The sequence below is a fragment of the Oncorhynchus mykiss genome, chromosome 10, assembly GCF_013265735.2.
Source record: "Oncorhynchus mykiss isolate Arlee chromosome 10, USDA_OmykA_1.1, whole genome shotgun sequence".
In the NCBI taxonomy this organism is placed as follows: domain Eukaryota; kingdom Metazoa; phylum Chordata; class Actinopteri; order Salmoniformes; family Salmonidae; genus Oncorhynchus; species Oncorhynchus mykiss.
Genome location: NC_048574.1, coordinates 13256403 through 13268942, shown reverse-complemented (window position 1 = coordinate 13268942; position 12540 = coordinate 13256403). Strand labels below are relative to the sequence as shown.

Here is a 12540-nt window from a genome sequence, read left to right as displayed (position 1 = left end):
AAAATGATAAAGGCATGGATAGTGGTTCTACAGGGTTTCAAATAAAGCTTTTCCATCAAACAATCAAGTGGAAAACCTGAACATCTATGTAGGCCTATGTAATGGAGTGAGAACACTGTGCATTTACCCTCATCTCTCTTTATGCATGGATGCATGACTAAATTGTGCTATACCATATACCATAACTTCATACAGAATGTAACAAAATAGGAAACTATATAATGATGCAGCAGATTGATAGACTGATGGACAGAAGCTGAATTCTAGATTAATGGATGAATAACAGGAAAATGATCAGAAGCCTACAGAGAAGACAAATAAACATGGACACATCATAGATTACTCCCAACAGCAGTGGCAATAAACATGTGAATTCATAGATTCTGAACTATATACAATATTTATTGACATTTTTTTTCTCCACAGGTTTTCTTGTATTAAAAACACATTATTCATAGATTTCAGTATAGATCGTGTTCTGGAGGTGCTCTTTGTGAAGAAGAGGGAGGGGTTGCTGCTCTCTGATGTGACACTAGAGGGACTGCCCAGGGCAGGGCAGGATGCTAAGGCTTCATCTGTGAGTGTGTGCCAACATACACTGTCACCAAGATGGTTCATTCAGAGGAATCTTTTTATAGGACTATAGAAATATAAAAATATATGAAAGAAAAACTGCTGTGAGGTACAAACACATTTTTCAAAGTGAAGCCATTTTATGAAGCCAATATTTTGCCAGTTACAGATGTGCTTTTAAAACATCCCACTGGCTGACATACGTACACGCTCTCACACGCAAACACACACATACATATAATACACTGCAAATATAGAAATCAACAAACAGTTGTATTGTAGCATCACTGGGCAGATGAATACGTCTCTGTAACATTTCAGTAGCGAACTGGTTAGTTGTGCGAACCTGAGATGGGTGACTTAACGCTAGCTATTAGAGTCCCATTAAGCTCCTTTATATTTGACCTGTGTGTGTGTGTATGTGTGCATGCAGGTTTAAGTGTGTGTGGGTGTGTGTGTGCATGCAGGTTTATGTGTGTGTGTGTGTGCATGCAGGTTTATGTGTGTGTGCATGCAGGTTTATGTGTGTGTGCGTATGTGTGTGCGGGTGTGTGTGTGCATGCAGGTTTATGTGTGTGTGTGTGTGTGAATGCAGGTTTATGTGTGTGTGCATGCAGGTTTATGTGTGTGTGTGTGCATGCAGGTTTATGTGTGTGTGTGTGCGTGCACATGTATGTGTATCTTTCCAATCAGTGGAACTAGAAATGCTTATACTCCTGCTTACATGTCTCAGCTACCTCAGGCATGTGCTGCAAAATTACATCAACTACATTCTTGCCTTTGATAATACTTGACAATTTGGCAAAAACTGAAGACATTCTGAGTTGAGTCATTAAAACACAATGAAAACAAATGTTTGTTTTACTAAGTGATCGAGTGGTACTCTTCAAAATATTTACATTATCGTTGTCATATCAGCTGAAACCATGACATTGCTTTGCATTCGTCTTACAGTAAAGTACAAATAAGTAAGTTGAAAATTGATTTTAGTCTTCTATTTACAGGAATATCAGGCTCCAATTGAGGTTTACTAACAATACATTATATGTACACCTAGAAACAGGTTTTTGAACACAGCCCTACCCCAACCCTGTGAAAAATCGTACAACACCAATATCAAGACATTTCTGTAGATCAATGTATGTATTAATCATATTCAAGCTTCTACAAATGTACATGTAGATAGAGTGAGTGAACATTAAACAAAATGTAATATAGGGCCATATGAGTATATGTAAATAAATTACACAAACACAATATTGTAATGATACATTAAACATGAGTGAAAAGTAAAAAATAGCCCATATAAACAAATCATTATATAGATATAGATTAGGTTAAATAGCCATATTTAGTATGCATGGTTAATAAGGGTGTATTCAATCAAACCTTTACCGCAGAAAACCACATGGGTGGTAAAATCACTTAGGTCATGTCTTACTATCCTTAATTTTTCTGCCAGAAAATGTATGTTAAAAAAATGTATCATGTTTTTCTGCTGTGCGGGTTTGACTGAATTCCAGCCGTAGTCTCATGTTAATCCTGTATCACTCATCAACTTTATAATCATTCTCTTGATAATGAGTAGCTGCATTTCTATCACCACTTCAAACCATAATAGAATGTTAACACTGCAAAGACACACAGAAAAAAAATCCTAAACAAACCCTTTACTTTCAACCATTACTTGTTCATCCTTATACTGTACATTTAAATGATGTTCATCACGTCACAACAAGAGTGCGATGGCTACCTTTGTTTGGATTGTGTAAAAGTAAGCGTCAGAAGACGCAGAAGCAAGGGCAGAAGCCCCAAAAAAGCCCCAAAAAAGAGAAGGAAGTGGACTTTTGTCCATTGATATTATTGAGAAAAGAACATGCAGATGTAAAGAAGTGAGAAGAAAAAATGCAATACGAATTGTTTTGGGGTGAATACCACGTATGTTGAAAACATGCAATACGAATTGTTTTGGGGTGAATACCACGTATGTTGAAAACATGCAATACGAATTGTTTTGGGGTGAATACCACGTATGTTGAAAACATGCAATTGCACTTGAGGTGATGTCACAACATCTGCATGTAACGATAATTCACATGTTCATGGGGTTGTTTTCTATATTTAATTGTTACCGATCATCTAAGGGAGTCACCAAACACTAAAATGATCAGAAATCACTAATAAATCATTTATAATATTTGTGCAGTTATCGCTGTGTGTGTTTCCATACATTTTCAAGAAACATAGGAGATACATTGTAATGTTCTAGTCTCTCTCTTCTAACTATATCTCTGTTTTGAGGGAGCAGTCTCAAGAGCACCAATAAGTGTTGCACCACCTACTATACAGACACTATGGCTTTTGGATCTGTTTGTCTGCAAAATGTTGTTTTACAAAGTCAGTGGTCAAACATGGTACACGCAACAGTTGTACGATGTACTACTGTGTGTTTCGGTTTCCAAAATGTTTATGACGTTTCTTAATTTCCATTGAATGCTGACTCTACTATTGGCAGTGTTGCCATAAGGTGATCGATCCTTCATGGAGTATTACTAATAAGGTAAACAACCAGACAGGATAGGAGTATTATTACAGTATACGTATAGTAATCAGTTGGCAGGAAATTAGTATTATTACAGTATACTTATAGTAATCATTTGGCAGGAAAGTAGAGTAATGGAATGCATTGACAGGAAATTAGTATTATTACAGTATACTTATAGTAATCATTTGGCAGGAAATGAGTATTATTACAGTATACTTATAGTAATCATTTGGCAGGAAAGTAGAGTAATGGAATGCATTGACAGGAAAGGAGTATTATTACAGTTTACTTGTAGTAATAATTTGGCAGGAAAGAAGTATTATTACAGTATACTTATAGTAATCATTTGGCAGGAAATTAGTATTATTACAGTATACTTATAGTAATCATTTGGCAGGAAATTAGTATTATTATAGTATAAGTGTAGTAATCATTTGACAGGAAAGGAGTATTATTACAGTATACTTATAGTAATCATTTGGCAGGAAAGTAGAGTAAAAATGCATTATCAGGAAATGAGTATTATTACAGTATATGTATAGTAATCATTTGGCAGAAAACTAGAGTAATGGAATGCATTGACAGGAAATTAGTATTATTACAGTATACTTATAGTAATCATTTGGCAGGAAAGTAGAGTAATGGAATGCATTGACAGGAAAGGAGTATTATTACAGTATACTTGTAGTAATCATTTGGCAGGAAAGGAGTATTATTACAATATACTTATAGTAATCATTTGGCAGGAAAGTAGAGAAACTTAATGAACTGATTATCAGAAATAAACATATTATCTTAAGACGACTGTCCATTTTCAATTGAGATTTGGAGCAGCATTGTGCTTTCGTGCATTGTGGTTACTCTTGCCAGCTTGCAGAGCAGCCTTTTCTCTCTATCATACTCTTTGTTTTGTATAGTTACTATCAACACCTGGATATTTGATAAAAAATGGCAGTAATGACAGTGTATAATTTAAGTACGTGGAGCTGCTCAAAACCTTTGTTTTCAAACCCTTGCAACTTCCTGAAGATAATTATATCATGGACTAATTCTGGATGGATCCTCGCTGGAACTGTGATAGATATCATTACTTTTGAAATAATCATATACAAGAGATATTTACACATCATGGTGATAGGAAAGATTGTCTTTTGATGCATCATGAAATGCCTATCATAGAATCCTTAACTGCTGGCTCAATTCATTAGGAATAGGAATTACAAGATGCCATCTGATGTTTCTTAACAAACTAGAGCCAATGTTTGTTTCTGTATATCCATGTGAAGAACAATTATGAGCAAATACATCATATTATCCTGTAATCTTCCGGATATGTGAACAAAGGACCGAAATGGACAAAGGACAATTTTTCAGAGACACGTTTGTGTATTTTTCTTCAATTGATCTTCTACATGATCTATCACTGTATCACTGACTCTTAAACTGATTGAAGACTAATGCAACATTCTCTTTCTCCATTTCTTTCTCAGTTTCTTCTCATTTTTTGCAATATATTCAACTTCTACATTTCAAGTTAATATTCTGTACCTTTTCTGAATGAATACTTTAAGAAAACAATATCAAATCATGAATCAAAGGCTTTGTGATGCATTTATCTGTTAGCTATGCTACAGCATTCAATGTCAACGGCCGATAAACTTTACTTTCTAGTTTCTTCTGTCAAGGTTAGGAATGATGTTTGTTTCTGTCGTCTAAAATAGTATCTACTACACTATCAAACACTTTCATAGAATTGAAATAATGCTTCAAAATTAATAATATGATTTATCAACTATATCAAGGTAGAAAAGGTTGGTTAATCGTAAAACCCTTTTACTATGACTTAATACATTAATACTATGAAAACGTGAAACTTCACAATATAAAGACAAAATAAATTCTAGGATAAATAACATTACATCTTTGAAGTAATGAGTCTTAGAAAAGATTGACCTGAACATGCTTGTAACTGTTTTAAGGAGTGTCTTTGTGGTCTGAGATATTTAAAAATCAATATATCATTAATATTTCTAACTATGTTTTGGCAACAAATTAGATAGAGAGATATATATAAAGATTTTAAAATGTAAAAACATACAAATATATGCAAACAAACGTTTAAAAATGATAAAATACTAAATTCACTAAATATTGTACTTGTAAAATTATAAACAAAAACTCTGGTACAGGCACCATACAGTATATGTTCTGAATTTCTCTCTCTCTCTCCTCTAAGGTTTTCATGTGTTAGCCAGCAATTAAGGTGTTCCAAGGTAAAATGGAGTCAGTCCTGATTTTGTTTTAGTAATTCAGTCTTGTGTTGCAAGAACAAACAGCAAAATGATAACTATTCAGAGAAAAACGAGCTTTGTTGTTTGTTTAGTTCTGCCCTTGCTGAAGTCCATTTAGTTGACGTAGTAGAGCCAATAGATTATGTTGAACAAACAAAAGACAGTGGGGAAGATCATTCTCGACCACTTGTCGATAGAGTTTACATCAGTCAAATCGGGAATGTTGATCTTCAGCTGTGAAGCATGCCTCCGTAGCCGGTTCTTCTTCTGAGGCAGAAGAAGGGTGTTGCGTCCAAAGTTGTGCCTGGCCTGCAGCCCTGCTTTGCGGTACTGCAGGGTGGAGCTGTCATAAGTCAACATGGTGCTCCTGGGGTCACTGAGACCAAGGGTCAGCTCCGATGCTCCCATCTCATTCTTAATTTCTATAGTGCCCAGTAGAATATTTTCATGCGGGTCCATCTACAAGGTGAGAAGTTAAATGTATTATTAGTTATGCTACATGTAATGGATGGACAACTTAACGCTTAATGTCTCCACTATCCATACCAAGACATCACTCTTAAAGATATTATTCTGTACTTTTGTATACTTTTTTAGCCAGTAGTTCTGAAAGGTGCACAATGTCATAGCTCTCTCTCTCTCTCTCTCTCTCTCTCGTGCCTTTTACTAGCTTTCACTCATATGGCAAGGAGATGAAGCTCATTGGTTGAACTCGAATTGCTAGGGGGCTGGCCCACGTGGGGGAAACTGTAGGGAAAATGGTGCAAAAAACTGTCGTTTTCAAACTAGGGATTTCGTGGCTAATTGAGGTAAGACAGTAATTCTGTTCATAGATTATACATGTATGAACTACTCATTGACACATCTAGCCCAAAGCGGGCGATTAAAAAAATACTTAGTATCCGCCAAAGTTGTCTTTCTGTAAGAGCCCCTGAACTCAATTCATGTTAAATCTGGGATGACTTACTGTATTCATATGGAAGAAAACTGACAGGGAAAACAACATATCATATTTATATTGTAGTGTTAACACAGTTTATAATTCAAGTACTAATTGTCTTTTAACAGAAATATTTTCATAATGCAAACAGCAAACAAAACTTGAAAAAACAGATAAACCCATGTTTATGTGGGTAAAAGGGAGCTGTGAGTCCCTAGAATGTGAAAGGCATACTATACTTACTGCTTTGCAGTGAGTTATACTCACTGACAATGTTGAGTTGAATGAACAAAATAGCAGGCACAATTGTTAAATCTAGAATTGGATGACTACAAAAACGGATATAACACAAAGTGTAAACAAAGATGGCGATAACAGATGATAACAACACCAGTGTTGGTCTAAACGATAATGTATGGTAGAGAGGGGAGGATAGAGAGGGTAAGGTGACTTTTTAATCATTCTCAGTGTGAACACAGAACCAACAATACAGATGTAGGATCTTAATTTGTGCCAGTTTGCTACAGTAGAAAAATAATCCTGCAGCAACAGGAAATGTGAATTATTATGTGAATTATAATTTACGTTCATGTTTGTAGGGGTTGATACATTTTTCAAATGGAAAATAACATGTGAAATTTCAAAGTGAAAATTACAATTTCAGGAGCCTTTTTAAACCTCAAACACACTACAAGTTTTACATTTCCTGGAAAATTCTCCTGCAACAGGGTGATCAAACTAAGATTCTACATCTGTAATACAACCTAATCATCCATATCATAATATTCCTGAAATGAATAACACACTAACCAGGTTTCCATCCAATGTTTTTATGCGAGTAAAGTACGTAAGATAAAAAAATGTCATGACAGGCCTGATGGAAAGAGGACATTTACACTTACAAAACAAAACAAAATATGCTAGGTAAGGTAGGATCTTTTTGTTTCTGTAAAATGTATTATGTGAGAAATGTCAGTGGAAATGTTTTTATGCACAAATATTGATAAAATAACCAACATATGGAAGAAAACTCACGGGGAAAGCAGTTTATTATGCTACATATATATGAACTTCACAGGCTAGGTAAAAGTGCAAGGTGATGAACTTGATGCTCCTTTCCAATAAATATTGAGCGTCTTATTCTGGTGACATGATCATCGATGCTTGGCTGCCGTTTGACAAATAAACATAATATCGTTCTTTTGTCCATAATATCTCATGAAGTGTGGGCTATACACGCACTCTATCTGTGAGCTGTTGGCAAGAGCACACATGCAAATACCAGAGTCGCTATATATACAGTATATACAGTGGGGAGAACAAGTATTTGATACACTGCCGATTTTGCAGGTTTTCTTACTTACAAAGCATGTAGAGGTCTGTAATTTTTTATCATAGGTACACTTCAACTGTGAGAGACGGAATCTAAAACAAAAATCCACAAAATCACATGGTATGATTTTTAAGTAATTCATTTGCATTTTATTGCATGACATAAGTATTTGATCACCTACCAACCAGTAAGAATTCCGGCTCTCACAGACCTGTTCGTTTTTCTTTAAGAAGCCCTCCTGTTCTCGTTACCTGTATAAAAGACACCTGTCCACACACTCAATCAAACAGACTCCAACCTCTCCACAATGGCCAAGACCAGAAAGCTGTGTAAGGACATCAGGGATAAAATTGTAGACCTGCACAAGGCTGGGGTGGGTTACAGGACAATAGGCAAACAGCTTGGTGAAAAGGCAACAACTGTTGGCGCAATTATTAGAAAATGGAAGAAGTTCAAGATGACGGTCAATCACCCTCGGCCTGGGGCTCCATGCAAGATCTCACCTCGTGGGGCATCAATGATCATGAGGAAGATGAGGGATCAGCCCAGGACTATACGGCAGGACCTGGTCAATGACCTGAAGAGAGCTGGGACCACAGTCTCAAAGAAAACCATTAGTAACACACTATGCCAGCGCATGTCCAGGCCCGTCTGAAGTTTGCCAATGACCATCTGGATGATCCAGAGGAGGAATGGGAGAAGGTCATGTGGTCTGATGAGACAAAAATAGAGCTTTTTGGTCTAAACTCCACTCGCCGTGTTTGGAGGAAGAAGAAGGATGAGTACAACCCCAAGAACACCACCCCAATTGTGAAGCATGGAGGTGGAAGCATCATTCTTTGGGGATGCTTTTCTGCAAAGGGGACAGGACGACTGCACCGTATTGAGGGGAGTATGGATGGGGCCATGTATCGCGAGATCTTGGCCAACAACCTCCTTCCCTCAGTAAGAGCATTGAAGATGGGTCGTGGCTAGGTCTTCCAGCATGACAACGATCCGAAACACACAGCCAGGGTAACTAAGGAGTGGCTCCGTAAGAAGCATCTCAAGGTCCTGGAGTGACCTACCCAGTCTCCAGACCTGAACCCAATAGAAAATCTTTGGAGGGAGCTGAAAGTCCGTATTGCCCAGCGACAGCCCCGAAAACTGAAGGATCTGGAGAAGGTCTGTATGGAGGAGTGGGCCAAAATAAATAATAATATAACACAAATGTGTTAGTGAGAAAACCATCAGTACAGTTGAAAAACCGATAGAAACCCATTTAACTTGTATCTTCTATTTGGTACATGGGAATTAAACCGCAAAATGTATTTTTAGGTGCAATACATTATCACGCACAGCCTTTTATCTGTAAACAAGTACATTTAATGCAAATACATCTCTGGTGGGAAATTGTTGTTTTTATGCAGATGTGAGAATAATCGCATGAAAATCTGTCACCAATTGGATGGAAACATAGCTCCTGAAACGTATAATGTATTCACCAAAACGGGAAGCTATCCCTCGCTGTTATTTGCTAGATGTTACCATATAGAGCACTGCAGATACGTACATAACATTTACATTTGTTTAGAATGAGCAAACCAGTGTCTAAAAGTGGAGTTCAGGGATAAGGGGAGGACGATGATGATGATAATGATGATGGTGATGGAAACTCTAGGTACAATTTAATAAGTCAAACTATAAAACGGACTCTAAGTGGGTTGTAAATATGTATTGCGTTGTACTGTAAGTTGTCACTCTCAGTTGTTAATCCAGTACCTTATTCTTTTCCTCGCCTAGTCCTATCGCTGCATCGTCCACAAAGATTGGTTCCCACATCGAGTCATGAGCGTCAATATCCCTCTGTTTCATTCTGGCATACAGAGTATCGTCTCTCTGAACTACATTTCCCACCAACCACTGCAAGCATAAAAAAATAATTATGCTCACTTGAGTCAGCTGCCGGGAGAGGCAACACAAAATAGACAATGATGTTTTAGGTAACCATGGTCAGAGAGGCAGTTGCTGTAACTATCTTTTTTTACTCTGAGTGTGTCTTTTACTCACAGTTGAATACAACAATAAACTACTATTCATCTCTTTATTTAAATGAAATCCACAACATCCAAATCTCTATCCAAAGCAAGTTTTCTGTTGTATGAGTCAACCTGAAAACAGACCCTGATACACCGTGTGTTCATTGAGTTGACCCAGTTACCATGTAGATTAGAGAAAAGCTTTTGAAATTCTCCATTCCATTTCGGTACATTACAAAACAGGTCAATGTAATAGGAAGAATACACATCACATTATTCTTCACTTCACATCTCTCTAGGCTCTCCCATGGGTTCTAAAGGCTTCCTGGCCTTTCATTCCATTTCATTTGGACAAAAGAACACAGTGACAGATGTGCTCTGTCTGCCTGTGTTTCAGATGGCAAAGCGCCTTATTTGGATTTCTCACAGGACTGATGTAGGCTCATGAAGGCTTGTTCTCCTTGACGGTAAGGCAGAGTAGCATTAATCCAACCCCCCATTTGAAGTGGTGAAACTATTCCCCATCATGATTACCTTGCTTGTCTTCACAATCAGTCCTTTCAATAATTAAATTCACTTTCAAAAAGTGAAGACGAAAAAGAGAAAACATCAAATTCATATAAGCTGAAGAGTCAAGTCATGGCACTACTTTCATCTGAAAATGTTGGCGTTAAAATGAATGTGTGTGTGTGTTCACAGTGAAATAGTGAAGTTAAGAAAAAAGACTGGACAGGAACAACTAGTACAGTGATTCACGATACAGGAAAGACTACACGTGTAATTATTATACCGTTTGTGAATATTTATGATAAGTCATATTTCTATCAAGTATGTAGTAATTTTTTCTAAATGCGCACAAAGATGATTCAATACCTAGAGCAGGGTTCTCCAACCCTGTTCCTGGAGAGCTACCCTCCTGTGGGTTTTCACTCCAACCCTGTTCCTGGAGAGCTACCATCCTGTAGGTTTTCAAACTACAGTTGTAACTAACTTGATTCAGCTTATCAAACAGCTAATTAATGAATCAGGTGTGCTAGATTAGGGTTGGAGCAAAAACCTACATGACGTTAGCTCTTCAGGTATAGGGATGGAGAGACCTGACCTAACTTGTACCATCTATCCAGTGGCTTACTCTTTAAAATACTGGGTATTCTGTACAGGAAAATGCTGTGTAGGTGCATGGTGTCCACTGTACCTTGTTTGGATCCATTCTCATTTTCTCATTGTTGGCGACAGCTTCTTTCTCAGCCGCTCTCTTCTGGCGCTGGGGTCCTCTGCCGAAGAAGATGTAGTTGACCAAGGCGTACTCTAGCAGGGCCAGGAAGACGAATACGAAGCAACCCATAAGATACATGTCAATGGCCTTGACGTAGGGGATCTTGGGAAGGGTCTCCCGCAGGTGAGTGTTGATGGTGGTCATGGTCAGCACAGTGGTGATTCCTGGGAAAATAACCTGCCCATCATCACCATCACAGATCATCACAGGAGACCAACAATCCACCTCATTAGCAGAGGACTCCCACAGAGAGAGAAATTCAACCTTGACCTTAGATCTGAGTAGGCTGCTGTGACTGACAAGAAAGCCCCTGCTGGCTTTCATTACCATTTCTGTTCAATGAGTCGTGACAGTCAAATTGGAGGTCAACTCACTGTTAAAAGGGACTTTGGTGTTATCTACTTTTATGTCGAAGCTTACTAATGTCTTGTTTCAACTCAATTAATATGACACAGATTATTCTTGCTTTTTTTGGCATTGACTCTGCATGCATTCTGTAAATGACATTCTTCATTGTCCACCTCTGATTCTGATATAAACTAAGCATTGCATCCATACACAATTGCAATGCACCTCCCACAGCTGTATTTGTTGTAGAGTTAGTGTCTATAATGCCTGAAAGCAGGACAGGGTCAAACGATTCATAAACAGAGGTCTGATCTGGGTTGACCCTGTCCAGCTGACTCCATGATTAAGCATTACTTCTGGTTTTCATTAAATCCCACACATGCTTCCCTCTTGGATAAATAAATGCAGGCCAGTCTCCAATCAGGGAGAGTACTGCTCTTGTCGAGGGTGCAAGCCAGAGGGAGGGGTGAGAGAGAGGGGATCTTCCTACATCCCACGCACCACAGACCTCATGGTCTAGACTTACGTAATGAAGGATGACAGCGAGAAAATGTTGACTTCCAAAAAAAGGGGAACAAAAAAACGCAGAGGCACTCAAATCAAAGTGGAAACAAATCACTTCAGTCATCCATCACTCTCCTTTAGGAAGCGTCTCGGTTGTTTTGTTCTGCAATGCTGCTACATCATGCCTTTTTCTCCATTGTCGTTGGTAAAAGGCTAAAGTGAAACTCCAACATAAAACAAACACATTTTTTTCTCCTTCCTGAATTCAAGCGAATATAGTTTGGCAAGACTATTATAGGTGAGACTATTATAGATTAGATTCAAAACCAATATAGATATTTTTTAAAAAGACACAGCACAACATCCTGTATTTTTATGACATAGTGTTACACTATGGATTCCCACTAAGGAAACCATGCCTCAAACGTTTGCTTTGGCTAAGGTTCTCATTAGCTTAGTCACTGGTCACATGACAAATCCATGACACACAAGTCCCTACCCAAAGCCACTCTGGCAGCGGAAGCGTCATAGTTGATCCAGAAGGAGACCCAGGAAAGGATGGTGATCAGGATAGAGGGCATGTAGGTCTGCAGGATGAAGTAGCCAATGTTCCTCTTCAGCTTGAAGCTGAGGGAGAGTCGGGGGTAGGATCCTACAGGGAGAAAGATCAACATATAGACGTTGTTAACGTAAGACGACACAAGATTAACAT

The 12540-nt window shown here is 37.9% G+C and overlaps 1 protein-coding gene across 1 annotated transcript in view; it reads right to left on the bottom strand.

Annotated features, from left to right (window-relative positions):
* Positions 1-1542: 1542 nt before the first annotated feature.
* Positions 1543-12540, bottom strand: part of LOC110533363 (gamma-aminobutyric acid receptor subunit beta-2) — a 92138-nt gene continuing 81140 nt past the window's right edge. The window contains exons 7-10 of the mRNA XM_021617491.2: positions 12328-12480; positions 10896-11140; positions 9444-9584; positions 1543-5868 (exon numbers count right to left, since the gene is read on the bottom strand). Of these exons, the coding sequence (XP_021473166.1) occupies positions 5524-5868; positions 9444-9584; positions 10896-11140; positions 12328-12480 (884 nt within the window). The 3' untranslated portion in view covers positions 1543-5523. The remainder of the gene's footprint in view (positions 5869-9443; positions 9585-10895; positions 11141-12327; positions 12481-12540) is intronic.